General features: G+C 46.8%; 1 protein-coding gene across 1 annotated transcript; it reads left to right on the top strand.

Annotated features, from left to right (window-relative positions):
• The first annotated feature begins 1601 nt into the window (after nucleotides 1-1601).
• On the top strand, nucleotides 1602-24994 carry LOC131479798 (tyrosine-protein kinase ABL2-like). The gene is given in 9 exon segments (XM_058661223.1): nucleotides 1602-1904; nucleotides 2285-2455; nucleotides 6790-7085; nucleotides 12448-12786; nucleotides 13689-13760; nucleotides 14864-14984; nucleotides 22539-22712; nucleotides 23219-23452; nucleotides 23753-24994. Coding segments are annotated over 9 exon segments (2805 nt in total). The 5' UTR covers nucleotides 1602-1690; the 3' UTR covers nucleotides 24937-24994.
• Nucleotides 24995-25319: the final 325 nt, after the last annotated feature.

The following is a 25319-nucleotide window of genomic DNA, read 5'->3' as shown; positions in this document are numbered from 1 at the left end:
AGAGAGGGAGAGAGAACACTCTCTCACTGGGTCACTCTGTAGATGCACAACATCTGGGTCTAGGTTAGGCCAAGGCTGAGATAACGGTCTAGGATCCCAGGTAGTGGCAGGAACTTAATTATTTGAACAGTTGCTGCTGCCTGCCAGGGCCTGCATTAGGAGCGGGGAGGCAGGAGCCAGACCCAGATATCAGACTCAGGTACTCGATGTGGGATGCTTTAACTGATAGGCTAAATGTCCACCCCTGATTAGGGTTCTGAAGGCAGTGCCAACAGGATTTCTGAGTAGAGTGACTGGCTATATAAATACAAGAACAGAGTCATGATTGAATCCAGTTTTTTTTAAAGATTTATTTATTTTTATTGGGAAGGCAGATTTGCAGAGAAAAGGAGAGACAAAGATCTTCCATCTGCTAGTTCACTCCTCAAGTGGCTACAGTGGCTGGAGCTAGTCTGATCCAAAGCCAGGAACCAGGAACTTCCTCTGGGTCTCCCATGTGGGTGCAGGGTCCGTTCTGTATTGCTTTTCCAGGCCACAAGCAGGGAGCTGGCTGGGAAGTGGAGCAGCTGGAATTATAACCAGTGCCCATATGGGGTCCTCGCACATGCAAGGCGAGACCTTCAGCCACTAAGCTGTGCTGGGCTCTGAATCTAACTTTTTTTTTTTTTTTTTAAGATTTATTTATTTAGAAGGATTGAGGTCTTCTAGCTACTAGTTTACTCTCCAGAATACCACAGTGGTTGGAGCTGGACCAAGCCAGAGCCAGGAGCTGGGCAGTCCAACCAGGTCTGTTAGGAGGGTGGCCAGGACCCAAGCATTGGAGTGATCTTCCACTGCTCTTGCAGGCACAGCAGCAGAAGGCTGACTCGGAATTGGAGTGGCTAGGACTTGAACCTTATGTGCATGTGGGTTGTGGTGATGTCACAGGTAGTGGCTTAACCTGTTGAACCACGACACCAGCTCAGAGTCTTTCCATTTTAGTAAAGGATGGGCAATTTGTAGCCTAAGGGACATTTGCAAGTTTTGATCATTTTTTCATTAGGATGAGAAGTTCCTTTTTTTGAAATGAAGAGTGACAGAGGTGAAAGAAATGTGATCAAAAAAGCTAAACCGATTCTAAAGCTGTTAGAATTATAGATTTTACCCACAACAAGCATTTCTGCTTGTATCATGGGGACAGTTAAAAAGTCAATCTTTAAATATTTCATTATTGTGATTTTTAAGAGTAAGATTGGGCCAGTGTGATAGCTCAACTGGCTAATCCTCTACCTCTGGGTGCCAGGATCCCATACGGGCATCAGTTTGTGTCTCAGGAAAGCAGTGGAGGATAGCCCCCCAAACTAAGATTATATCATTGTTTGTTGGCACATATTATCATATATTCATTTAGCTAACAGTTGAATACATATTAAGTGACTCAACAGAACCAAATCTCATAAACTTCTTACTCCCAGGGAGCACATTCTACACTTTCAGAAGCAGTTCCAGTCAGTGGCTGCCAAATATAGAGACAAGGATGGGGGATCAGCATAGTGAGCGGTCTGCTGGGGAGGGCACAGTGCGGCCAGGCAGGGGACGTCTCCCAGGGGAGCTGAGTGCTACAGGATGTGAAAAGTGGTGGATCAAGACCACAAGCACCCACCTCAGAGGACTGAGCTGTGTGAACCAAGGTCTGAAGGTTGGAAGCTGCATGGACAGTGTCCAAGTTTGCAATTGGAGGGGTGGGCTGGGCCCAGACCCCATCATAGAAGGCCTTAGCATCATGCTAAGGAGATTTAAGTGTGGTGATGAACTATTGAAGGGGCTTAAGAGTGACATGGTCAAATTTTTGTCTTACATAGATCACCTTGCCAGCTGTGTGGAGGATGGATTTGAGGGAGACAAGACTGGAGGCAGTAGTCCAGGTGAGAGATGTTGGGGTTCTGCACTAAGGCCCTGGCAGTGGCGATGGAGAAGAGGGAATGGACGTGAGATGAAATACAGACACAGATGCTCCTCTGCTCTCTGCCTGTCTGTCTCTGTATCCACTAGAACGATGAATGCCTAAATCAGGGCCAACTCATTCTGTGATCTCTTCCCTGCCTGCTTTGTTGTGTTTTATTAGGCTCAGGATACACAGAGCCTGTTTGCTCATTCTTCGTGTCTGCACGGGCTGGACAGTGCTGGCCCGCTTCGGCGCTGTCAGGATGTGCTAGCAGTTGTAATACTGTCTGTGTACTGAATTCGGATGACTTTTCAGCCGTTGAACTCATTGTGAATTCCTTTCCCTTTTTGTGTCTTTCAGAAGCTTTGCATCGCCCCTATGGTTGTGATGTTGACCCCCAGGCACTGAACGAAGCCATCAGGTGGAGCTCGAAGGAGAGCTTGCTCGGAGCCACTGAGAGTGACCCTAATCTCTTTGTTGCACTTTATGATTTTGTAGCAAGTGGTGATAACACACTCAGCATCACCAAAGGTGAGGTGTCTGCGTGATACCTCTCCGTTCACATTGGTAGTTGAAGGATATGGAGCCTCTTCCGGCTTCTGCCACTGGCTAAAATTAAGTAGGTGATTAAGTGCTCTTTGTTCATTATCATTTTCACCTGTGTATGTTGTAATGCCCTGTGAAGTGTAATTCCAAATTTTAGGGTTCATTAAGGACAAAATGAAAACATACACTTGAGAAACACGCTTTAACACGTACATAAATTGCCCTATTCTCAGTACTGTGTGTTGTATGCCATAAGGGTTGGATTCCAGTTCTGACTGGGCTGTAGCTTCCTAAGTTATGCTGCCAGACCCTGATGCTACTGGAAAGTGTGGCCTGTGGACTGTGCCCAGAATAATTTCATAGTGGTCCTTGGTGAGATTAAGAGTGCGCCCTCAGATTGGAGGCCAAGCACAGTGCTAAGGGCAGTGGTTATTTCTGAGTTCGGCTAACATGTTCATATTTGGAGCAAGATGTTCTGCGTGAAGATGGTGAGCCGGTGTTTTGCCTTGTGGCACAAGCTTCTCGTTGGGTTCCAGCCTTCATTCTCACTGACCTGTCTGCTGTGCTTGTTAACCCCTGTTCACGAAAGGAATAGTACGAAGGGTTTTTATTATTATCTCAACAAAGTTGTACTTATTCAGTAGTAAATTCTTAGACAAAGGAGGCTCGAGGACACGACAAGATAAAATCATACTTCTGTTTCTTGAAAACAAGCAAACAAACAAAGCAAAACTTTTATGGGAAAGAAATAGAACCATGAAAGGATTTTCATTGTGTGCATGAATTCTTGCTTTCTACGTAAGCTTATTCCTGCATCTTGAATTTATGAAAGACCCTTACAGAGAAAAAAAAACTGTATTCTAGGATAATTGTTAGCTAAATGAAAGGGTAACTTCAGTGAATGTTTGTCATATAAATGCTTTGTACTTGGTTCTTTGTTTTTTTTTTTTTTTTTTGATGCTTTGTACTTACAAGGTTCAGAATGTCATATTCAAAGGTAAGTTGATATTCCAAATTAAGGAGACAGATTTCTCTCCTCAAATAATACTTAGCTATAATTGAATTTTTAAAAAATTTATTTTCATTTGAAAGTCTTCCATCTGCTCATTGACTCCTCTAATACCTGCTACGAGCAGGGCTGATCCTGGCTCCGACCGGGAGCTGGGAATTCGTTCTAGGTCCTCTGTGTGTGGTTGGGACCCAGGCACTTGAGCCACTCCCCGCCGCCTTTTCAAGGTCTGGATTAGGAAGTGAATCAGATGTGGTGATAAGGCTTGAGCCAGGCACCTTCCTGTAGGATGTGGACATGCCAGTGGCAGCCTAGCTCCTGCACCAAATGCCACCCATTCATAGTGTCATATACATCAGTTTTCAAAATCCAGGCAGATCAAATGCAGAAATTCTTCAGCTTAAATTTCTCAAATGGAGTCATCCTTGTGGCCTAGAGTTGGACGATTGTGTACTCGCTGCAAAGGTTTTGAAAGCATAAGGAAACATCAAAGTGCATTGTCTCCTGTCAGTCTTTACATACAGATTTTGGCAGTGTTGAGGAGAGGATAGTGATCATGTGTGTTGGGTTTGTAAGGGTTATGCTTATACAGCCAAAGGAAAAATCTATGCAAGGTTTAAGGATAAAATAGAATTTCGGAGAAATTTTGTATTGTATTATAGTCTTTGTTAACATAGAATCTATTTTACCTTTCCTGACACTTCAGTGGAGAATCTGTGAAGTGATGACTCAGAACATTCTTCCCTAGGTGTAATTTTCTTGTCAGCATTTTCCTAGATAGCTCAGTTGCCATGGCAACACGGATGCAGAAATTCCTGGGAAGCCTTGGCTCCCAGTTAGAGCAGCCCCAGTGTACAGCTCCGGCACACGGCTCTCAGTCTGTGGCCAACAGGGTTTCTCTCAAAGCCCACAGAATGCTAATGTTGTGTGTCAGGTTCTTCCTAACAGGAATTGATATCATGCTGAGGCTGTTTTATTATTTTTAAAGATACTATATTTTAAAAAAGAAAACACTAGTACTTATTTTAGTAACTTCTTTGAAGCTGGAATTTTGTTTGATTTTAAGAAAACGAATTCTCCCTGGGATTCCTGTGCAGATAGGATCAGTGTTGCTAGCACTGGCGGTCATGCCCAGTCAGCTTCCACAGTTGCCAGAACCTTCTGGACTAGAAGGCAAGCAAACCAGCCACTGAGGTGGTTGACTATGCTAGTTAATGGCCTGCCGTGATGGACTCTCTTAAGGAAGGCAGCAGTGTAGGAGAGAATGTATAATTACCTGGTACTTAATCCTCGCCTCTAGTTCTTGTGGATCAGTAATGAAAAGCCACAGAGCAACACTGTGTTCTTCAGGTTTTCTGGCAAGGTCCTGTCTTGTTTCTCTCAGTGTGGTTGGTATCTCCACACTTGCCTGATCCGTCACCGCCCCAGACACACTGTCGTCTGTGTGCAGGTCCTGAGTGATTCCTGTATACGCGTATGTACACACGCACACACTGCTGTGCTCTTAAATCCACTTGTTTCAGGTGGAAATTAGAGCCTAGCAGGAACTTACCTGGTGGCAAACATTTTTGTAGACTGTTGGCAAAAGCTAGGTGATTACCAGACCACTGAGTTTTTCCTCAGTAGCCTTTACCTGATGACTTCCAGGCCATGTGTCTTTTTTATTGATCTAGCTTCCCTTCTGCTTTCTTGGCGCAGAGGAAATCAGCATGAGCTCTGTACAAAGGCTTGCATTATGATTATTATTTTATTTTAAAGCCCTGCATTTCTTAATGATCAGAGCCTTAAGGCACTACAAAGGTTCTTTAACATTTATCACTAATGGTACCTCTTTCACCGTCCATGTTTTGCTAAATGAGCCTTTAGCCCATGCTCCAAGTATGGGCGTAAGAGGTATGTTAGAGTCTAAATAGGATGTGTTCAACTTTAATAGAGAAATCAAGCTCTGCTACAAAGATCCATTGAGGGGCTTGGGTTTGGAGGAGTTCCAATTTTAAGAGTCAGCTTCTGTTTCCACACCAATTTTACAGGAATGAGTAGGAGTGATTCATTCTTCATGGGGAGTAGGGCGGAAATTGGAAACTGTTAACTCTTAACACTTGAGTGTGGAAAAATCTTGTGTTTGGGAGTTCTCACTGCTGATCCTCCTACTCCCATGCCCTGCTCTGCCCTCAGTGATCGTGTTCTTGTGGTTTGTTTGCTTGTTTGTTTACATAGATGATATTACTGCTTTGGTGCCAAATGAAATTAGCTGGTACACCTGTCTTATCCCTAAATCCTTGCTTGTGATCAGCATTGAACTATTTACATGTAAAATATACTCTTTGATTAACTATTTTGAAGGAAAGTGAATTTTGTATGTTTCTTTAAAAAGTGAACATTGTATCGCTTTCAGCCATTTGAATAATCTTTCTTTGCACTCCATTTTATTACTATATACTTTCCTAAGGACCGTTTTTAGATGGTGTGCTGTGTTAGTCAGCTTTTGTCGCAAATATTGAAATACTAAGAAAAGAAGTGTATATTTTGGCTCACAGTTCTGAAAGTTCAAGTCCCTGAGAGCATGTCGTCATTGGTTTGGCATCAGGATGGTGCTGATGCTGGCAGAGTCCTGAGGTAACTCAGAGCATCGTGACAAGAGCAGTACAGCTGTGGCTGCATAGTCTTTTATAAAGCAGCTAGTTTTAATTATAGCGATTCCACCCTCAGGATCCAACTCAGTCACTTCCAAATGCCCATGACAGCCAGGTCAGGCCAGGAGCCAGGAACTCCATCCCGGTTTCCCATGTGGGTGGCAGGGACTCACATACTTAATATAGTCAACTCAAGTATTTATATAATGCTGTCTTCCTAGGCGTATTAGTAGGGAGCTGGATTGAAAGCAGGGCAGCCAGGGCTGTCACTGGCACTCCTATATGGGATACCGGCATCAAAGCTGTCCTTGAGGCTGCTGTGCCAGGATGCTACCCCAACAATAAATTCAGTTACATTTTTGCCATCTTAGTATCATTAATATAAGTGCTTGGGGGCCAGACCTTCCACATTCAAGCTAATATCAGCCACAACATGTATAAACCTTTAAAAATATGTTGAGCCATTTCTCACTATGGTTTTGTAGTTTAGGTTCTAATTAAAGAGATTTCTCAGGGTATAGTGAACGGTCAAGTTTGGTTTTTTGTTTATATCATTTCAAACAGCTTTTAGCATAAAATTTACCTGTTTATTTTTCAACAAATTTAAAGTTTGATAGAATACTGCTTCACTGTGAAAGGAAATCTTAACAACTTTCGTTCTGTGTTTTCACTGCCAGGTGAAAAGTTACGAGTCCTCGGTTACAACCAGAATGGCGAGTGGAGTGAAGTCCGTTCTAAGAATGGACAGGGTTGGGTACCAAGCAACTACATCACTCCTGTGAATGGCTTGGAGAAACATTCCCGGTACCAAGGCCCGGTGTCCCGCAGCGCGGCCGAGTACCTGCTCAGCAGTCTCATCAACGGCAGCTTCCTGGTGCGAGAAAGCGAGAGCAGCCCTGGGCAGCTGTCCATCTCGCTCAGGTACGAGGGCCGTGTGTATCACTACAGGATCAATACCAGCACAGACGGCAAGGTAAGCTTTGCCAGGACTCATGGCCAGCTGGGGGCTGGCTGCTCTGTGGACACTCAGAATAACCAAAGTGGCTCTAGATTTGACATAAAACAAGCATTGGCAGCCTTAGGAGTTGAGTCTGTTTGGCATGTTAGACAAACCTTACTGTGTTCTAAAGAATATGGTAATGGAAATTTTTTTTCCTTATTTTAATTTTGTTGATGATCTTTACATAGTTGATTAGGGCGCAGAGGGTCAAGGGCAAGAGGAAAGTGGGTAAGACCATTGTTTTCACATCCTCTTTTTCCCTTTCTGTATCTGGGGAAAGGGGAAAGATAAGGAGAAAAGCCACTCCCGGCCCCCAACCATCCCAGGTTCCCCAGTGCGGGGGGCGTGCTCCGAGGGCACTGCTCAAGTGGTGTTGATAGTTCAGCAGTTCTGAATTGCTGCCGATCTTGCTCCAAGCACAATGAAATCCTTCCAGAATCCACTGGCTGACATAGTCCACCTTAGAGTTTCCGTTTGGCTAGATTTTCGCCTCAACTCTTGGCTGGGGTAGTTGATCAGTTTGTTCTGTGCTTCGTCGTCTGTTGTGATACCAGGTGTCCTCTGCAGGTTCTAACGTACCATCATATCCTCCATGAGCAACCGGCCATGCTGTCCACTGTTTCGTCTGAGCCACTGAGGAGGCCCAGCTCTGACATAAGCATCCCACAGTTAGACCATGGTCGAAGTTCTGAGTCCAGTGGTTCTGTTGGGAGATCCCCAAAGAAACCTCATCTCAGGTGACGCCAGACCTGATTCCAGCACAGTCTGTTGCCCCAATCAGCTACCACGTGCACTGGTGGTTGCAATTGCTGGATCAGTTCTGTCTCCAGCCCTGTCTTCTACACAAACCAGTGGGTGTTGCAGCCGAGCCCAATCCTGCCCATCCACCACATACTTACATGGATGGGAGCTACATAAACCAGTGGGATCTGCAGCCTAGTTTGGGTGACTCCCACCAGGCCAGCCTCCTGCCTGGTTCCTGTGCTTAACAATATGTACAACAGACTGGTCCAGTCTGTCCCACATCCCATTCAGTTCTCATACATGTCAAAAGGCAATGAAGCCTAGTAAAACCCAACCAGCCCTACTATCCAGCCCATACACGTGCTGGTGGGTGCCACTCTCTATCTAGCCATGCCTGTCCCAGTCCTGATTCTCATGCTCATCAGTAGGAGTGGCAACTCAAGATGGAAGAGCCCACTATTTCCCTATTGGGCCTACTCCCACTCCTGGATTTTGTACTCTCCAGGTGATTCTGCAGTTTAACCTGACAGAATTAGCTCCCTGTGCCAGCATCTGCCAGCTGATGCTGTGGCAAAGCCCAACCAACCCTCACCCACTTTGCTTATACATGCACTGGTATAAACATAAACCCAGCCTGGCTTTCCCCTGTCCTGCTCACATGAGGCCAACACATGTTGTAGCTCTTCCCAGCCTGGCCTGCTCCCAATCCCAGCTCTTATGCTCACAAGTGGGAGTAGTGGTCCAGCAGGAGAACCCCATGCAGCCCCCCTACTGGCTTCACCCACTCCCCCGCTGGGTCTCATGTGTGCTGGTTGGGTGCTGTGGTCCAGTCTGGCATGGACCGCCAAATTTGGCATTTGCCAGTGGGTGCTATATTGTGGCTCCCACTGGTGGGGTCTACAGTCTAGCCCAATCAGCTGGCCCCCAGTCCTGACCCTCACGTGGACTGAGTTGTGTTGTGACCACACCCCGGCCCGGCCACACTTCTGGTGCTCGCATTCGCCAGGGATGATATGAACTGGCCTGGGCTGGCTCGCCCCAAATCTGAGCCAAATGTATGCCAGTGGGTACCAATACCTGGCTTGGTCTTTGCACTCACCTGCAGGGACTGTGTCCCAACAGAGGAGTTGCCCAAGCTCCTCAATCAGAACCTCTCCCAGTGCCAGTCTTGCACCCACTGATGGGTCCTTGGGTCAGCCCTACTTAGTCCACCTTCCATCCTAGCAGGAACAGTGACCTTTCCTGACCTGCCCTTATCCATTCCAGTTGTTACTATTGGGTGCTACAGCCCAGCCAAGCCTGGTCTGTAACCAGACACAGCTTACTAATGGCACAATAGAGACAGAGACCTAGCCCGGCCTGTCCTACACCCATCCTGGTTTTCATGAGCTCAGTGGGTACTGGAATCTAGCCCAGTCTGGCACACCCCAGACCCAGTCCACACCCATGCTGAGGGAGACTGCAGCCATGTCCAGGCCAGCCCACAGCCCCCACTCTGGCCTTTGCACTCACCAGTGGGAACCACAACCCAGACAGGGTGTCCTCTTAACTCCTCAACCAGGCCTGTTCCCACTAGAGATCTCGTACATGCCAGTGGTTGCTCTGACCCAGCTTGGCATAACCCCCACCTGTCTTGGCTTTGTCTTTGGATGCTAGGTAATGGAAATTGAAAGCAAATTGTATTAATAGTTTAATGATAAACTAAATTTGGAGGTAAAGAATGGTAAGCCTTTCTAGTCATCAGTTCACAGGTATACACCTGCCAAGACCATCTCCCATTTAAGTGGGATTTGTTATCACACTGCCAGTTGAAATGTAGAGCTACAGATAGCACCAAAGCTCTATGCTGCAGATTTTTTCTTTATGTGTACACTTGTGAGTAAAGCTTAATGTGTAGGTTATGCACAGTAAGAGACTAACAACAGTAATAGTAAAATATAAAAACAGCTGGAACAATATAATATAAAGAAAATTTGTGTGAATGTTTTTCTGAATACATTTTTTAAAGTTTTTCGTTTATTTATTTGAAACGCATAGTTACAGGGAAGGGGACAGTCCGAGAGGTCCTCCATCTGCTGGCTCACAGCCTGAGTGACCGCAGCGGCCAGCCCGGGACAGACCGGAGCCACAACACTGGTCCTCATTTGGGTGCTGGGCCCAAGCGCAGGGGCCATCTTCTGCTGCCTTCCCAGGTGCACTAGCAGGGAGGTGGTGCTGGGCCCAAGCGCAGGGGCCATCTTCTGCTGCCTTCCCAGGTGCACTAGCAGGGAGGTGGATCAGAAGCAGAGCAGCCGGGACTTGAACTGCTGTTCTGGTGTCACAGGCAGCAGCTTAAACACTTCCACAACACTAGCCACTGTTAGAGTTTGTTACTACGTTGGCTGTAACTGAGACTGAGGCAAGTCAAAACATGGATGAGGGGAGACACTGCATATTGCTCTAGAACTTGTAAATTAATCTTACATGTTAATAAGAATAACCTCTCCCAGAAAGTTCACATTAAAAATTTAGACTTATGGGTCCAGCACGATAGCCTAGTAGCTAAATCCTCGCCTTGCACGTGCCAGGATCCCATATGGGCACTGGTTCCTGTCCTGGCTGCCCTGCTTCCCATCCAGCGTCCTGCTTGTAGCCTGGGAAAAGAGCAGGGCACGGCCCAAAGCCTTGGGACCCTCACCGCATGGGAGACCTGGAGGAAGTTCCTGGCTCCTGGCTTCAGATTGGCTCAGCTGCAGCTGTTGTGGCCACTTGGGCAGTGAACCAGCAGATGGAAGATCTTTGTCTCTCCTCTCTGTAAATCTGCCTTTTGAAGAAATAAATAAAATCTTTAAAAAATAAAAAGAAAAGCACCATGTTAGAATGTATTTTAAACTTGAACTGTTGTACTTTATAAACTGTAGAAACAGGTTTTTCTTTCATTGAACTGTCCATTTTGATGGGCTCATGGGCTCTTCTCTCAGTGGTTTGCGTGAAGGGGACGCGGGGTGGGGAGGGGCCTAGCTAGTGTGTCAGTGTACCAGTTGTTGTGACCTCACCGAAGCATCGATCGCCCAGCCTGTCGTTACATCCCACTTTCTGGATTATTGTAAGGATGAAATTAAACTATTTATTTAAGATATAGTAACTAGTCCAGAGTAAGAAACGAGCAAATCATTAATTCTTTCTCTTTTGTGCCACCGTCTGTACATGCATCTCAACATGCTGCTGACCAAACCACATAAAACCAAATAATAGTGTAAGAGACCCAACAGTTCTACTTGTGCTTGTGCGCCAGTGGGGATGAGTGCATGTGTGTGCCAGAACATGTGCAGAAGTGTTCCTAGCAGTGTTATTGTGACAGCTCTAAACTGGGAGCACCTGTCTACCTACAACAGCAAACTGAAGAATAAATTCCAGCATATGCAGAAAATGGAGTCCCATGCAACAACACATGTGAACATGGCCCTGCCGCCAACGGGAGTCAGGAATAACTATGGCCTTCCTTCTGCCCTACTTTATTAACAGTTACTGGGACCAGCCTACACCCACTCATTTATGTATGGTTATTACTGGGAAGTGTGGAGTGCTTGTGACATTGACCCAAGCCTAAAATATTTGCTACCTGGCCCTTTACAAATAGCTTGCTTTGGCCCCGGCACAGTGGCCTAGCGGCTAAAGTCCTCGCCTTGAACGCACCGGGATCCCATATGGGTGCTGGTTCTAATCCCGGCAGCTCCACTTCCCATCCAGCTCCCTGCTTGTGGCCTGGGAAAGCAGTTGAGGATGGCCCAAAGCCTTGGGACCCTGCACCTGTTGCGCTCACTTGGGGAGTGAATCATACAATGGAAGATCTTACTCTCTATCTTTCCTCCTCTCTATATCTGATTTTGTAATAAAAATAAACAAATCTTTAAAAAAACAAAAGCAAAGACAAATAGTTTGCCTTCCCTGCTGTAAATGAGGTTGACAGATAAGTGCATGTGAGCAGCGGCTGCCAGGGGATGGGGGCTTCCAGGGGATGGGGGCTGCCGGGGGATGGGGGCTACCAGGGCGTGGGGGCTGCCAGGGGATGGGGGCTGCCGGGGGATGGGGGAACCGCCGCTGACGGGTCTGGCATTTCTTTTGATGATGAAAATGTTGTGGATTTGAGTTGTGGTGGTGGTTGGAGAGTTGTGAATATAATAAAAATATATTCAGTAAAAAAATAAGTTGAATGTGAGAAAGCGAACACAAAAGACGATATTAAATCAGTGTTTAGCTTATATAAAGGCAAAGGACTCAAAGGTGTTGCAGTTGGCTGGTGGCTGCCAGAGGCCAGGTGCCCGCAGAAGTCCACCTGGTGATTGCCTTCTTCAATCAGAGGATCTCTTTATCTCCCTCATGTGTTGGACTTCATAGTCCCGGTGCTTAGAAATATGTGGAGATCAGTGAGCTGGAAGATCCGGAGAACTGTCTCTAAGGACTTCCCCCAGTACTCTACTCATTCAGGGAGAACTGGAGATTGGCCATCGTTTAATGTGTTCATTGGCCTCAGAGTAGCCTTCCTCTCTGTATCTTCAAGCAGGTGAAGTCTGGGCCAAAGTCCCTCATCTCTTTTCTTTCTCTTGGCCAGGTGTACGTGACTGCCGAGAGTCGCTTTAGCACCCTGGCTGAGCTTGTTCACCATCACTCCACAGTGGCTGACGGGCTCGTGACAACCCTGCACTACCCTGCACCCAAGTGTAATAAGCCCACGGTCTATGGCGTGTCCCCAATCCACGACAAATGGGAAATGGAACGGACAGATATCACCATGAAGCACAAACTCGGGGGCGGTCAGTATGGAGAGGTTTACGTTGGTGTGTGGAAGAGATACAGCCTAACAGTTGCCGTGAAAACACTGAAGGTGGGTTGCTCAGAATTCCAGTTTCCAGGTAGCCTGCTCTTCTGGGCCAAATCCCTTGGAAATGCTGTTGTGCCCTTTATCTTTGAAACACTTTCCACCCACTGATCGCAAGCATTTTAGCAAATTGCAGCGATTAACTCCAGTGTCATTGCTGACATTGCAAAGGCAGAGTATTCACTGCAAGACAGTGAAACCCACGTGTGAGCAGAATGTTTCTGGAACCTGTTAGTGCAGACCTTGTAGGAGGTTAGAGGCAAATCAGAATTTACAAAAGCTACCCAGTCTGCTGGCTTCCTGAGGCCAGCCGGGCAGGGCAGAGCTCTTCAGCCCTTGTCTGAACCATGGGCTCACTCTTTATTCTGTCCTTACTTTTCTTCTCCCCTCTCCATGCAGTTGGGTCACTTCTTGTCTGTACTGTTCCCAGAAACCTTTTTCCTGATCCCACGCTCTCTCCTTTGGGCCTGCTGAAGTAAAATTACAAGGTTGCCAGCCCCAGTCCTCTGAAGAGGCTCCCAGTGCCCCAGGAGCTCCAGGCCAGCACTGGAAGGGCTTTCCTCCTGAACATGCATCTCTCCCTAAGAAGCTCATGATCTGATCGGGACGGTGGCCGTTGAACAGTGGAGTGTGGTCTGTGCACTGGTTTCAAGCCCGAGACCCGCGAGGAGTGAGCTGCTGGAGGCGGGAAGATCAGCCTGGGCGGCCCTCGCGGCCCTCGCCTGTGTTGGGTGATGATAGGACATGGTTGCTGAATGTTACTGCCCCTTGTAATTTCTACTGAAGTTTGTAACATGTATCCAAGGATGTCTTGAGACTTCCGTAGGCACATTGCACTGTGATAAAGCCATGCCGAAATATTTAAAAGACATTGCCTTTTATTTTCGAAATTGAAGTGTTGGAGTTGTAAGTTGACTAAACAATTAAGAGGGGGCTTGTCCCCCTTTTTTTCTCCTTACCTTTCTGTTTTCCAGGAAGATACCATGGGAGTGGAGGAGTTCCTAAAAGAAGCTGCAGTTATGAAGGAAATCAAGCATCCGAACCTGGTACAGCTGTTAGGTGAGGAAGCATGCGTGAACCCGCTTTCCCCAAACAAGCCTAAGTCCTTGCTGCACTTCGATTCTGTCTTCCTGCTGCTGTGCATTTGGGGGAGTTGGGGGGGAGGTAGTAGGTGATGCCCCAAGGGCTTGGTACCTGCCACCTCCGTAGGAGGTGCTGATTGATTGAGTTCTAAGTTCCTAAGGTCTTAGCCTTGCCCAGTGGGCATTTAGGGATGGGGGGGGGGGAAGGGCAAACCAACAAATGGAAAATCTCCCTGCTTTTTAAATGGAAGTTACCTAATTATAGTCTTCTTGGCCCATGTATCAGGTTACCTTGGAGATGAGTAAACACCAGCGCCTGACATCTTAAAGATGCGGGGATGCAGGCGGGTCATGAGTCACAGTTGAGTTTGTCAGTCTCTATGTTATTTTCTCATTGACCATTGGTGTTCTCTCTTGCCCTTTGCAAATACAAACTTCGACTTCCTTTTTCTGATATGCTAATCTATTTCTGAGTGTAGAGTTAAGTATCTGGTATAATTAGACTGAGTTTTTTTTTTAAGATTTATTGATTTTATTAGAAAGTCAGAAAAAAAAAGTCAGATATACAGAGAGGAGGAGAGACAGAGAGGAAGATCTTCCATCTGATGATTCACTCCCCAACTGAGCCGCAACGGCCGGTGCGCTCCGATCCGGTGCCGGGAACCTGGAACCTCCTCCGGGTCTCCCACGAGGGTGCAGGGTCCCAATGCATTGGGCCATCCTCGACTGCTTTCCCAGGCCACAAGCAGGGAGCTGGATGGGAAGTGGAGCTGCCGGGATTAGAACCGGCGCCCATATAGGATCCCGGCGCATTCAAGGCGAGGACTTTAGCCGCTAGGCCACTGTGCCGGGCCCTAGACTGAGTTTTAAAGACAAGTTTTACTGCTTCTGTATTCCCCACCTGTCATCATCCTCACAGTGGGGAATAGGAACCGAGGCCCACCTAGCAGTGGGTTCGTCACAGAGCCTGGAGTGGAGAAGCGGCTGTTATCCCCGTCACAGTGAACAGGCTGAGGCAAAGCACCCCAGGTAGGGCCTCCTGATGCGGGTGCCGCTTGACCTTCCAGGGGCTCTTCATGTTCCTTTTCTCTTCCGTAGGCTGGAAATGGAGCCCTGCTGACAGGCCTTCTTTTGCCGAAACACATCAAGCTTTTGAAACCATGTTCCATGACTCGAGCATTTCCGAAGGTGAGAGACTGGTGGCTTTGGTATTTGTAGGTGACTAGATCCAGGTGTTGGCGATGATGATGATGGGAACAATACTTCAAAAATCGTCGACTTTTGTGGCTTGTGACTAAAGATACTAAGTTAACTTTTGGCCTTTATTGTTCCTGTATTGCTTTTTATAGTGTGTCTTTCTCAGTGTGTTTACTATCAAAAATTGTTTTAAGTAGAAATTGATTTTGTTTCTTCATCAAGTTGAGAAACTTGTAGTCCTTTTAAGCATAAACACTTTTAACTTTTTTCATTGGAGGCTAGAACAACTTAAATATCTGGAAGACTATTAATTATTACATCTATATAATTGAATGTGCAGATTGATATGCTGTGGCAGGTGTTTGGCACAGAAGTTAAGGTCCTACCTCTGGAGTAGTGTGCCTGAGTTGTCCCAGCTCTGCTTCCAGTCCAGCTTGCTGCTCACACAGCCTGGCAGGTAGAAGAGGATACCCGAGGACTTAGGATCCTGCCACCCCCCAGGGAGGCCCAGATGGAGTTCGCAGCTCCTGGGCTCAGGCTTACCCAGCCTCAGTTTTATGACCTGTTGGGGAAATGGATCAGCAGATGGCAGATCGAGAGGTGCAGCTCTCTGTCTCTGTGTGACTTTCAAATAGAGTGGAGAATGAATAATAATCAAAAAAAATTAAGCAAAACTCAGTTGAACCACAAAGTCTGTACCTAGACCTCTCTGGGCCAGCTCCCCCTGGACCTCTGAGTTCATCTCTGTTACCATGTGTTACCACTGCTTCCGGGTGCTGCTACTGGCAATGAGTCACACTTCCTTGTCTTCTTCCCCTTCTCTAAATTGACAATGCATGACACCCTGCTTCTTGTCCTTTATTGTCTTCCAAGTGTGTCTGCCACCTGTCTAAGCCCTAGCTGATCAGTGAGCTTACTTATTAAGATAAAAAGACCACAAAATTGGTTCTGAAATTTTGTATTTGTTTTTCAGAGTTTTCTTTTCTTCCAAGTTGAACAGAGTTGACCACTTGAATTCAAAAGAAAATACAAAGAGAGGAAATCAGGCGAGTTGACTTTTGTCTAATTGCTCTAGTGGTTTTTTTCATTTTATTGGAAAGACAGATGTACAGAGAGAAGAAGATGTGAAGAGAGAGAGAGAGATCATCCACTGGTTCACTTCCCAAGTGGCTGCAATGGCCAGAGCTGAGCCGATCTGAAGCCAGGAGCAATTCCAGGTCTCCCACGCGGGTGCAGGGTCCCAAGGCTTTGGGCCGTCCTCCACTGCTTTTCCAGGCCACAAGCAGGGAGCTGGATGGGAAGGGGAGCAGCAGCCAGGATATGAACCAGCACCCCTATGCTATCCTGGTGCTTGCAAGACAAGGATTCAGCCATTGAAACTCTGTGCCAGGTCTATCAATTCAGAAGATTTTTTGTTTGTTTTTTTTTTTAAAGATTTTTATTTATTCTTAAAATTTTTGTTGGAAAGTCAGATATATAGAGAAGAGGAGAGACGGGAAGATCTTCCATCTGATGAGTCACACTCCCCAAATGGCGACAGTGGCCAGAGCTGCGCCGTTCCAAAGCCAGGAGCCTCTCCCAGGTCTCCCATGTGGGTACAGGGTCCCAAGGCTTTGGGCCGTCCTCCACTGCTTTCCCAGGCCACAGGCAGGGAGCTGGATGGGAAGCAGGGCCACCAGGATTAGAACCTTGTACACATATAGGGTCCTGGCGTGTGCAAGATGAGCACTTCAGCTGGTCGTCTACCATGCCAGGCCTAATTCAGAAGTTTTTTTTTGTTTTTTTATTTTATGACAGTTTAGCAGGCACTGAGGTCTCTCCTCCCCTTCTTGAAGCTCCCTCCCCTCCCCACTGTCCTCCCCTCCAGTCTTACCGTGGGTGTCTTTCGTGAATTTTCACACGTCCATCATGCTGCCAAGGGGTGTCTCGCAACAGTGTAGGAGATTGTCAGCCATTTTGCTGTGAGTCCATTCTTGTACTGCATGCATGGAGACATATTTCTGTTTCTACCTATGAACGTATTAATTTCTGCTATGCTCCCATTATGCATCCACTTAAGTACAATCCACCGTGAGGAGAAAAAGTAGAGAACCTTCATCCACATGAAGTTAAGGAACATGTATATTGTGTATCAGTGTGACACTAGGGTGGTGAAAGAGTGTCCAGCATCTTCGTGTAGGAATAAATGCCAGCATATGTCCCATGTGGCACTATTGAAAGTACAGTAAGGACTAGAGCATCATTACTTACAGGCAGTAGCAATAACAGTGTTAAAGGGACATTGACAATCTTAGGTGATGACAAGCAGTCTCTTATGGATGATCAATTAATGGATTGCATTATAAGATCTTATTACGAAAGGTACAAATAACTAGGAAGTGCAATAAGGTAAAATTTACAGGTAAAATCCTTAGATTTGACGTCATATTATATTAGAGCAAACATATGACATCTGACCTTTTGGAATTGGCTCATATCCCTTAGCTTAATGGTCTCCAGATTTGGCCCATTTGGCCACAAAGTATTGTGTTTCATTTTTTTTAATAGCTGAGTAGTATTCCCTGGAGTAGATGAACCGTAGTTTCTTTATCCAGTCCCGTTAATGGGCAGTTAGATTGCTTCCATGTTTTTACGATTATTGATTGTGCTGCAATGAACACAGGGTTGCATGTTGCTTTCACATGTAACAAGTCTTTTGGATCTATTCCTAGGAGTAGTATTCTGGGTCATATGGTAGGTGGATTTTCAGTTGCCTAAGTATTCTCCATACTGACTTCCGTACTGGTTGAACCAGTCTGCAATCCCACCAGCAGTGGAGTAATGGTTCCTTTTCCCCCACAACCTCGCCAGCAGGTGGTGTTGGTAGTTTTCTGTATTTGGGACATTCTTACTGGAGTTAAGTGGAACCTCAGTGTTGTTTTTATTGAATTTCCCTTGTTGCCAGGGAGCTTGAGCATTTTTTTATATGACTGTTAGCCATTTGGATTTGTTCCTTTCAAAAGTGTCTGTCCATTTCTCTTGCCCATTTTTTGACTGGTTTGTTTGTTTTGTTGTTATGATTGTTCTGGAGTTTTTTTTTTTTTTTTGTATATTGTGGAAATTAGCCCCTTGTCTCCTGTGTAGTGTGCAAAGACTTTCTCCCACTGAGTTGATTGGTTTTTTTACTTTGTTGATTGTTTCCTTTGCTGTGCATAAGCTTCTTAGTTTGATGCAGTCCCTTTTGTTTATTTGGGTCTTGACTTCCTTTGCATTTGATGATTTTTAGATCTGATCTTTGTGTATGGTGAAAGGTGTGGATCTTGTTTCTTATTTCTGCAGGCTGTTAACCAGTTGTCCCAACAGCATTTGTTGAATAGATCAGGCTTTTTCCCTGGATTGTTTTCTGTTTTCTTGTCAAAGATTAGATGGCTGTGGGCCCAGTGCCGTGGCCTAGTGGCTCAAGTCCTCGCATTGAATGCGCTGGGATCCCATATGGTCACTGGTTTTAATCTTGGCAGTGCTGCTTCCCATCCAGTTTCCTGCTTATGACCTGGGAAAGCAGTCGAGGACAGCCCAAAGCCTGGGATCCTGCACCCGCGTGGGAGACTCAGAAGAGCTCCTGGCTTCTGACTTCAGATCGGCACATTACCGGCCATTGTGGTCACCTGGGGAGTGAATCATCAGACAGAAGACAATTCTCTCTACATATATCTGACTTTGCAAAAAAAAAAAATATATCTTAAAAAAAGATTAGATAGCTGTACATGTGTGGTTTCCTTTCTGGTGTTTCTGTTCTACTCCATTGGTCTTCATCTCTGTTTCTGTTTCTGTGCCAGGATATTTTGGTAACTGCTGCCTTAGAATGTGTCTGAAGGTCTGGGATTGTTATCCCTCCCACTAGATTCTTATTTTTCAGGATGGTTCTGGCTATTCATGTTTTTTTGTGTGTTACCAGATGAACTTTTTTATCATTTTTTCCAGCTTTGGTATTATGGACATTTTAATGATATTGACTCTGCCCATCCAGGAACATGGTATGTTTCTCCACTTTGTGAAGTCTTCTGTTTCTTTTTTTAATGTTTTGTAGTTCTCCTCGTAGAGAACTTCCACATCTTTACTTAGGTTTATTTCCAGATATTTCATTTTCTTCTCTGTTATTTTGAAGGGTACCATGCTGGTTAGTTCTTTTTCAGCTTTAGAGTTGTTTGTGTACACTATGGCTATTGATTTCTGTTCATTTATTTTGTGCCCCGCTGCTTTATCAAACTCTCGTATAAGTTGTAACAGTCTCTTTATTGAGTCTCTTGGTTTTCCTATGTATAGAATCTTGTCCTCTGCAAACAGATAGTTTGATTTTCTTGTTTCCAATTTGAATTCCTGTGATTCCTTGTCTAATAGCATTTGTGAGTACTTGCAGTACTATGTTAAATGGTGGTGGTGAGAGTGGACATCGTGTTTGGTTCCAGCTCTTAGTGGGAGGACTTCCAGTCTTCCCCATTCAGTATGATGCTGGCATTGGGTTTTCATATATTGCTTGGATTCTGTTGTAGATTGTTCCTTCTATGCCTACCTTAGAGTTTTTAGCATGAAGTGGTGGCAGGTTTTATCAAAATCTTTTTCTGCATTTCTTGAATCTATCATATGGTTCTTATTCTTCAGTTTTTTGATGTGATGTATCATGTTTATAGATTTATGAACGTTAAACCATCTTTACATGCCAGGAATGAATCTTACCTCATCAGGATGAGTAATCTGTATGATGTATTGTTGTGTTCTGTTGGCTAGTATTTTGTTGAAGATCTTAGCGTCAGTATTCATCAGGAATATCGGTCTGTAGTTTCCTTTCTCTGCTGTGTCTGTCTGGTTTCGGTATTAAGGTGATGTTGGCCTCATAGAACGAGTTTGGAAGGGTTGCCTGTGCTTCTATTGTTGTGAAGAGTTTGTGGAGGATTGGGGTCAGCTCTGCTTGGAATGCTTTGTAGAATTCAGCAGTGAAACCGTCTGGACCCGGGCTTTTCTTTGTTGGGAGGCTTTAATTACTGATTTGATCTCTGTCTCTATCATAGGTTTGTTTGGGTTTTCTGTTGCTTTGTGACTAAGTTTTGGTAGGTGGTGGGAGTCCAGGAACCTATCCATTTCATGGAGGTCTTCTGATTTGTTGGCATATAGTTGTTTGTAGTAATTTCTCATTACTCTCTTTATGGCTGCGATGTCTGTTGTTATGTTCCCTCTTTCGTCTTTGATACTATGAAATCTGGTTTTCTACAGCTTTTTTTTTTTTTTTTTTTTTTTTTTTTTTTTTTTTGGTCCGTGAACCAGTAGGGTGTCTATTTTGTTTATTTTCTCAAAGAACCAACTTCTTGATTCATTAATTTGTGCATTGTTCTTTTGCTCTCTGGTTGGTTTATTTCTTCTCATTTTGGTTATTCCTTGTTTTCTGTTGTGTTTGGAATTATTTTGCTGTTTTTTTCTAGTTCCTTCAGATGTATACTTAGCTCGTTTATCTGGTGTCTGTCTTGTTTCTTGATGTAAACACCAATTGCAACAAATTTGCCTCATAACCCTGCCTTGGCGGTATCCCGCACGTTTTGGTATGTTGTGTTTGAGTTTTCATTTTCAGGTAGCAGGTGGGTTGTGGGAATACTTTTTAATCCTCACTTGCCCGTCAGTCAGCTAAGCAACCAGAATGTTTGTCAGCTGCTGCCACCTTGTGGGTGACTTGGCTATTGAGTACCCTCGCCTTCCCCAGTCTTGGGCAGGTATGAGCAGGTCTAAATCTGCAACGCCTGCCCGCCAGGGAGCCGCTCAGTACGAGTGTGTCCCGGCTGCTCTGCAGTGTGCAGTCAGCAGGTACACTCTGCTCCTCACTGCCCGGTTCTGGGTTCCCCACACCTTCCCTCACCCCGGATGGGCAAGTGGCGGGGGGAGTGTGCTTCGAGCTGTTGCCTCTGTTTACTCCCACCGCTGGGCACCTCTGTGGCCTCTGCCCACCAGGTGGCTGCTCAGTGCATGCGCTGCTTTTCTTCACTCTCCGCATCTGCACTCATGCTGCTCAGCAACAAGAGAAACCTCTGCCCCTGAAGAACTCTGCATCTCCCTTTAGGATGATTCTGGTGCCCCCTGGCGGGGCTCAGACTGCAGAGCCTTCAGGTGCAGGTGGGTTCAGACCTCACCCTGCATGCCTCCGACTCAGATGGTTCACTCCCTGGTTACCCTCCCCAGTGGCGTGCCCTCTGCTGGTCGGGGTTGCCCAGTTCTGTGCCTGTGGATTTCTCCTCAAGCTGGCTCTCTTTCACCAGTGTCCTACCCTAAGGGTCCTTTTGCCTCACTCTGTCAGAGTAGGCGAAAACTCCCACCAGGATTCTCTCTGTCAATTCGTGACTCGTCAGATTTTGTCTGAGTCCCTGTTTGCCCTGGATGGCATCCATTTTTACCTACTCAGCCTTGAGAGGTTTTCAGGGCTTTCCCTCACCTGTGCAGCACCTGCCTCGGTCCTGCCCACTCCAGGAGTTTCAGACAGTTTCCCAGAAATTCTCTTCGTTTTGCTCTCTGCCACTAGATGAATCCATCATCAGTTTGAAGAAATGGTGTGGGATGTAGTTGCCAACATCTGGGAGGTTTCGTCTTCACAGCTTGTAACCTGACAGTACAATGTCTGCCGTGGCTCTCGGAGCAAGTTAATTATGCGGAAAATTGTAGAAGAATTACAGAGTTTTACAATTGTTGTTGCCTGCTTCGTTTTCGTTCATCAGTGAGTAACAAAGCCGCAGCACCACTGCCAAGTTTTACTCACCAGATGTTACCAATGGGACGAACACTTTTTATGAGCCTAATTTACTTCATTTGCATGAAATGGAATTTCATTTGTTCTCATTTGTAGCACAATGTGCAGCCAAAAGTTAGAATACTCATTCCTCTCTGTTTATCCACTTGGTTCAACATCTGAATAGGCACTCAGTAAATGAGACCATACAAATGAGCAATAAGTAGATGGAACCATAGCCAACCGCACTTATCACTAGAGAATTCTAAAATAAAACCACGTGAGATACCAAGACATGCCTACAAGAATGGTTAAGATTAAATTCAAGTGAATAAGTTGATGCTGGCAAGCAAGCAGAGGAGGCAGAAATTCTAAATGCTGCTAGAAAAAGTATAAATCGGTACAGTCACTTTAAAGCTGAACACGCATGGATCCACCAGTTTCTCTGAGCCTGTGCCAAGCAGATACGCATTCCATTGTGAGACAGAGGATCCATAGCTGGATATTCCAGCAGCATTTTCTTATTAGCTGAAAACTAGAAGCAGTGAATGTTGCTGATTTAGTGCTTTGGAAGCTATACTACCACGAGAAGAACCCCTCCACATTCAAGAGCACAGACTTTATCTGCAGACCTTCCGTTGAGAAGCAGCTGCCAAGGGAACCTCATGTGTGACTGTATGTGTGTGTTATACACTTCTGCTTTCTGCTGTTCAGGTCTTCCTCGGGCCTGTGCTGCGCTGAGGTGCAGCCCCCTTTCTCTTCACGAGATTGTGTCGTTCTCAGTTTCTTTGTCTTTCTCACAGAGGTAGCTGAGGAGCTTGGGAGAGCTGCCTCCTCGTCATCTGTTGTTCCTTACCTACCCCGATTGCCCATCCTTCCTTCCAAGACGCGGACGCTGAAGAAACAGTTGGAGAACAAGGAGAATATCGAAGGGCCACCAGATGCCACCGAGAATCCTGCTTGCAGCTCGGCGCCAGGTAAGGGGTGTGTGCACGCAGAGCCAGAGTAGCAGCTGACTTGCATAAAGCACTGTAGGGTAAGATGCTTTTCTGCCTGTTTTCATCCCTGCCCTATCTGACCTCTCTAGTCCTAGGTTCGGTATTGCTAGCACTAGTAGTCCTAACCTGTCTGCCCAACGTGCAACTCTGACCCCTGCTCTGTGCCCTTTGTTCCCAGTTCCCGTCCCCAGTGTCACCCTCCGTCCAGTTCTGACAAAAGCGTATTCATTGGGTTTGACTGATGAGGCCAGGTTGTGCAGTGGTTTAGGTAGCAGACAGCAGGGTATTTTCCCCCAGTTATAACCTCATTGCATTTGAAACCACTGATCACTGTGAAGTGACTGTGCACTTAATAATCTCCTGTACACCCAAACAACACTTGACATTTCATTATTGCTGACAAAACAGTCTAAGGGACTGACCCTTGGGAACTGCAGAGAATCTACTGCTTCTTTTCTTGTTATTGATTGGCTGTTTCTGACCAGGGTTCATTCGAAGTGCACAGGCATCCAGTGGGTCCCCAGCACTGCCTTGAAAGCACAGGGACAAATCACCCAGCAGCCTCTTGGAAGATGCCAAAGAGACATGTTTCACCCGGGACAGGAAGGGGGGTTTCTTCAGCTCCTTCATGAGGAAGAGAAGTGCCCCGACACCCCCAAAACGCAGCAGCTCCTTCAGAGAAATGGAGAATCAGCCCCAAAAGAAATATGAACTCGCAGGTAACTTCTCATCTGTGGCTTCCCTACAGCATGCTGATGGGTTGTCTTTCACTCCTGCCCAGCAAGAGGCAAGCCTGGTGCCACCCAAGTGCTACGGGGGGAGCTTTGCACAGAGGAACCTCTGTAATGATGACAGTGGGGGCAGTGGCACTGCTGGGGGCGGGTGGTCTGTCATCACGGGCTTCTTTACGCCATGCTTAATCAAAAAGACACTGGGCTTATGAGCAGGTAAGCCCACAGCCAGTGATGACACTTCCAAGCCTTTTCCAAGGTCAAACTCTACATCTTCCATGTCTTCAGGGCTTCCAGAGCAGGATAGGATGGCAACGACCCTTCCCAGGAACTGCCAGAGGACCAGACTCCAGCTGGAAAGGACAGTGTCTACCTCTTCCCAGCCAGAACAGAATGTGGACAGGGCCAGTGACATGCTTCCCAAAAAGTCAGAGGAAGGGGCTGCGCCGCCCAGGGAGAGACCAAAAGCCAAGCTCCTGCCCAGAGGAGCCACAGTGCTTCCTCTCTGAGCCCCCTCTGGCGATCCAGCCATTGCTGAGAAGGACTCTGCGGGGCTGGGGGCAGCTGGAGTGGCAGCTACTCCCAAGGGCAAGGAGAGGAATGGTGGGGCCCGCCTTGGGATGACTGGAGTCCCAGATGACGGAGAGCAGCCAGGCTGGTCTTCCCCAGCCAAGGTGGCATCAGTCTTCCTGACCACTCACAACCACAAAGTGCCAGTCCTTATCTTGCCCACTCTGAAACACACTCCGGCTGACGTGCAGCTCATCAGCACGGACTCTCAGGGGAACAAGTTCAAGCTCTTATCTGAGCATCAGGTCACGTCCTCTGGGGACAAGGACCGGCCCCGACAGGTAAAACCAAAGTGTGCCCCGCCCCCTCCACCGGTGATGAGACTGCTGCAGCATCCATCCCCAGGATGCTCAGATCCTGCGGAAGAGCCGTCCACCCCGAGCGCAGGTCAGCCCACACCAGAAACCCAGGAAGGAGGAAAAAAGGCAGCTCCAGGGCCGGTGCCCGTCAGTGGGAAAGCTGGGAGGCCTGCTGTGCCTCCACCTCAAGTGCCTCCACCCACATCTTCCGTCTCACCAGCCTCATTGGCTAATGGCACAGCAGGTACGAAAGTGGCTCTGAGGAAAACCAAGCAGGCGACTGAGAAGATCTCAGCAGACAAGATCAGCAAAGAGGCCCTGCTGGAGTGTGCTGACCTGCTGGCCAGTGCGATCACAGAGCCTGTGCCCAACAGCCAGCTGGTGGACACTGGGCACCAGCTGCTCGACTACTGCTCAGGCTACGTGGACTGCATCCCTCAAACCCGCAACAAGTTTGCCTTCCGAGAGGCCGTGAGCAAACTGGAACTGAGCCTGCAGGAGCTGCAGGTAAATTCAGCAGCTGCTGGCGTGGCTGGGGCAAACCCCGTCCGTACTAACTTATTGTCATGTGTACAGGAGATCAGTGATGTGGTGCAGAGGTAGCCACTGTCAGCCTGCTGGGAGAGTGCACACATTTCTGCGGGGAGAGGGAAAGGGACTTGTTTTCAAGATACGAAAGACTGATGCTTGAGTGTGCTCATGTGAAGTACCTCAGATCCCTGAGCTCTCACGTTTACAGGTTCATCTCACAAGTCAAGCCAGGCAAACACCCAAGTGTAGGAGAGGTGGATGAGATGGCAAGGCAGTGGTGGAAGGAGTCGGATATGGCACTGGAAAGTCAGGGGGCACCTGTGTGTCCTGCGGAAGGGAAGGGGAAAAAGGCCACAGAGTCTGGAGTGGTGGGAGGTGCTGGGCAGGGCTGCTCTCCACAGGGCGGCAGGGGCTGGGCCGGGACAGAGGACTGGCTGGAGGCACTCCTGCACTGT

The sequence above is a fragment of the Ochotona princeps genome, chromosome 3, assembly GCF_030435755.1.
Source record: "Ochotona princeps isolate mOchPri1 chromosome 3, mOchPri1.hap1, whole genome shotgun sequence".
Taxonomy (NCBI): Eukaryota; Metazoa; Chordata; class Mammalia; order Lagomorpha; family Ochotonidae; genus Ochotona; species Ochotona princeps.
This window is presented reverse-complemented; position numbering and strand designations above follow the sequence as displayed.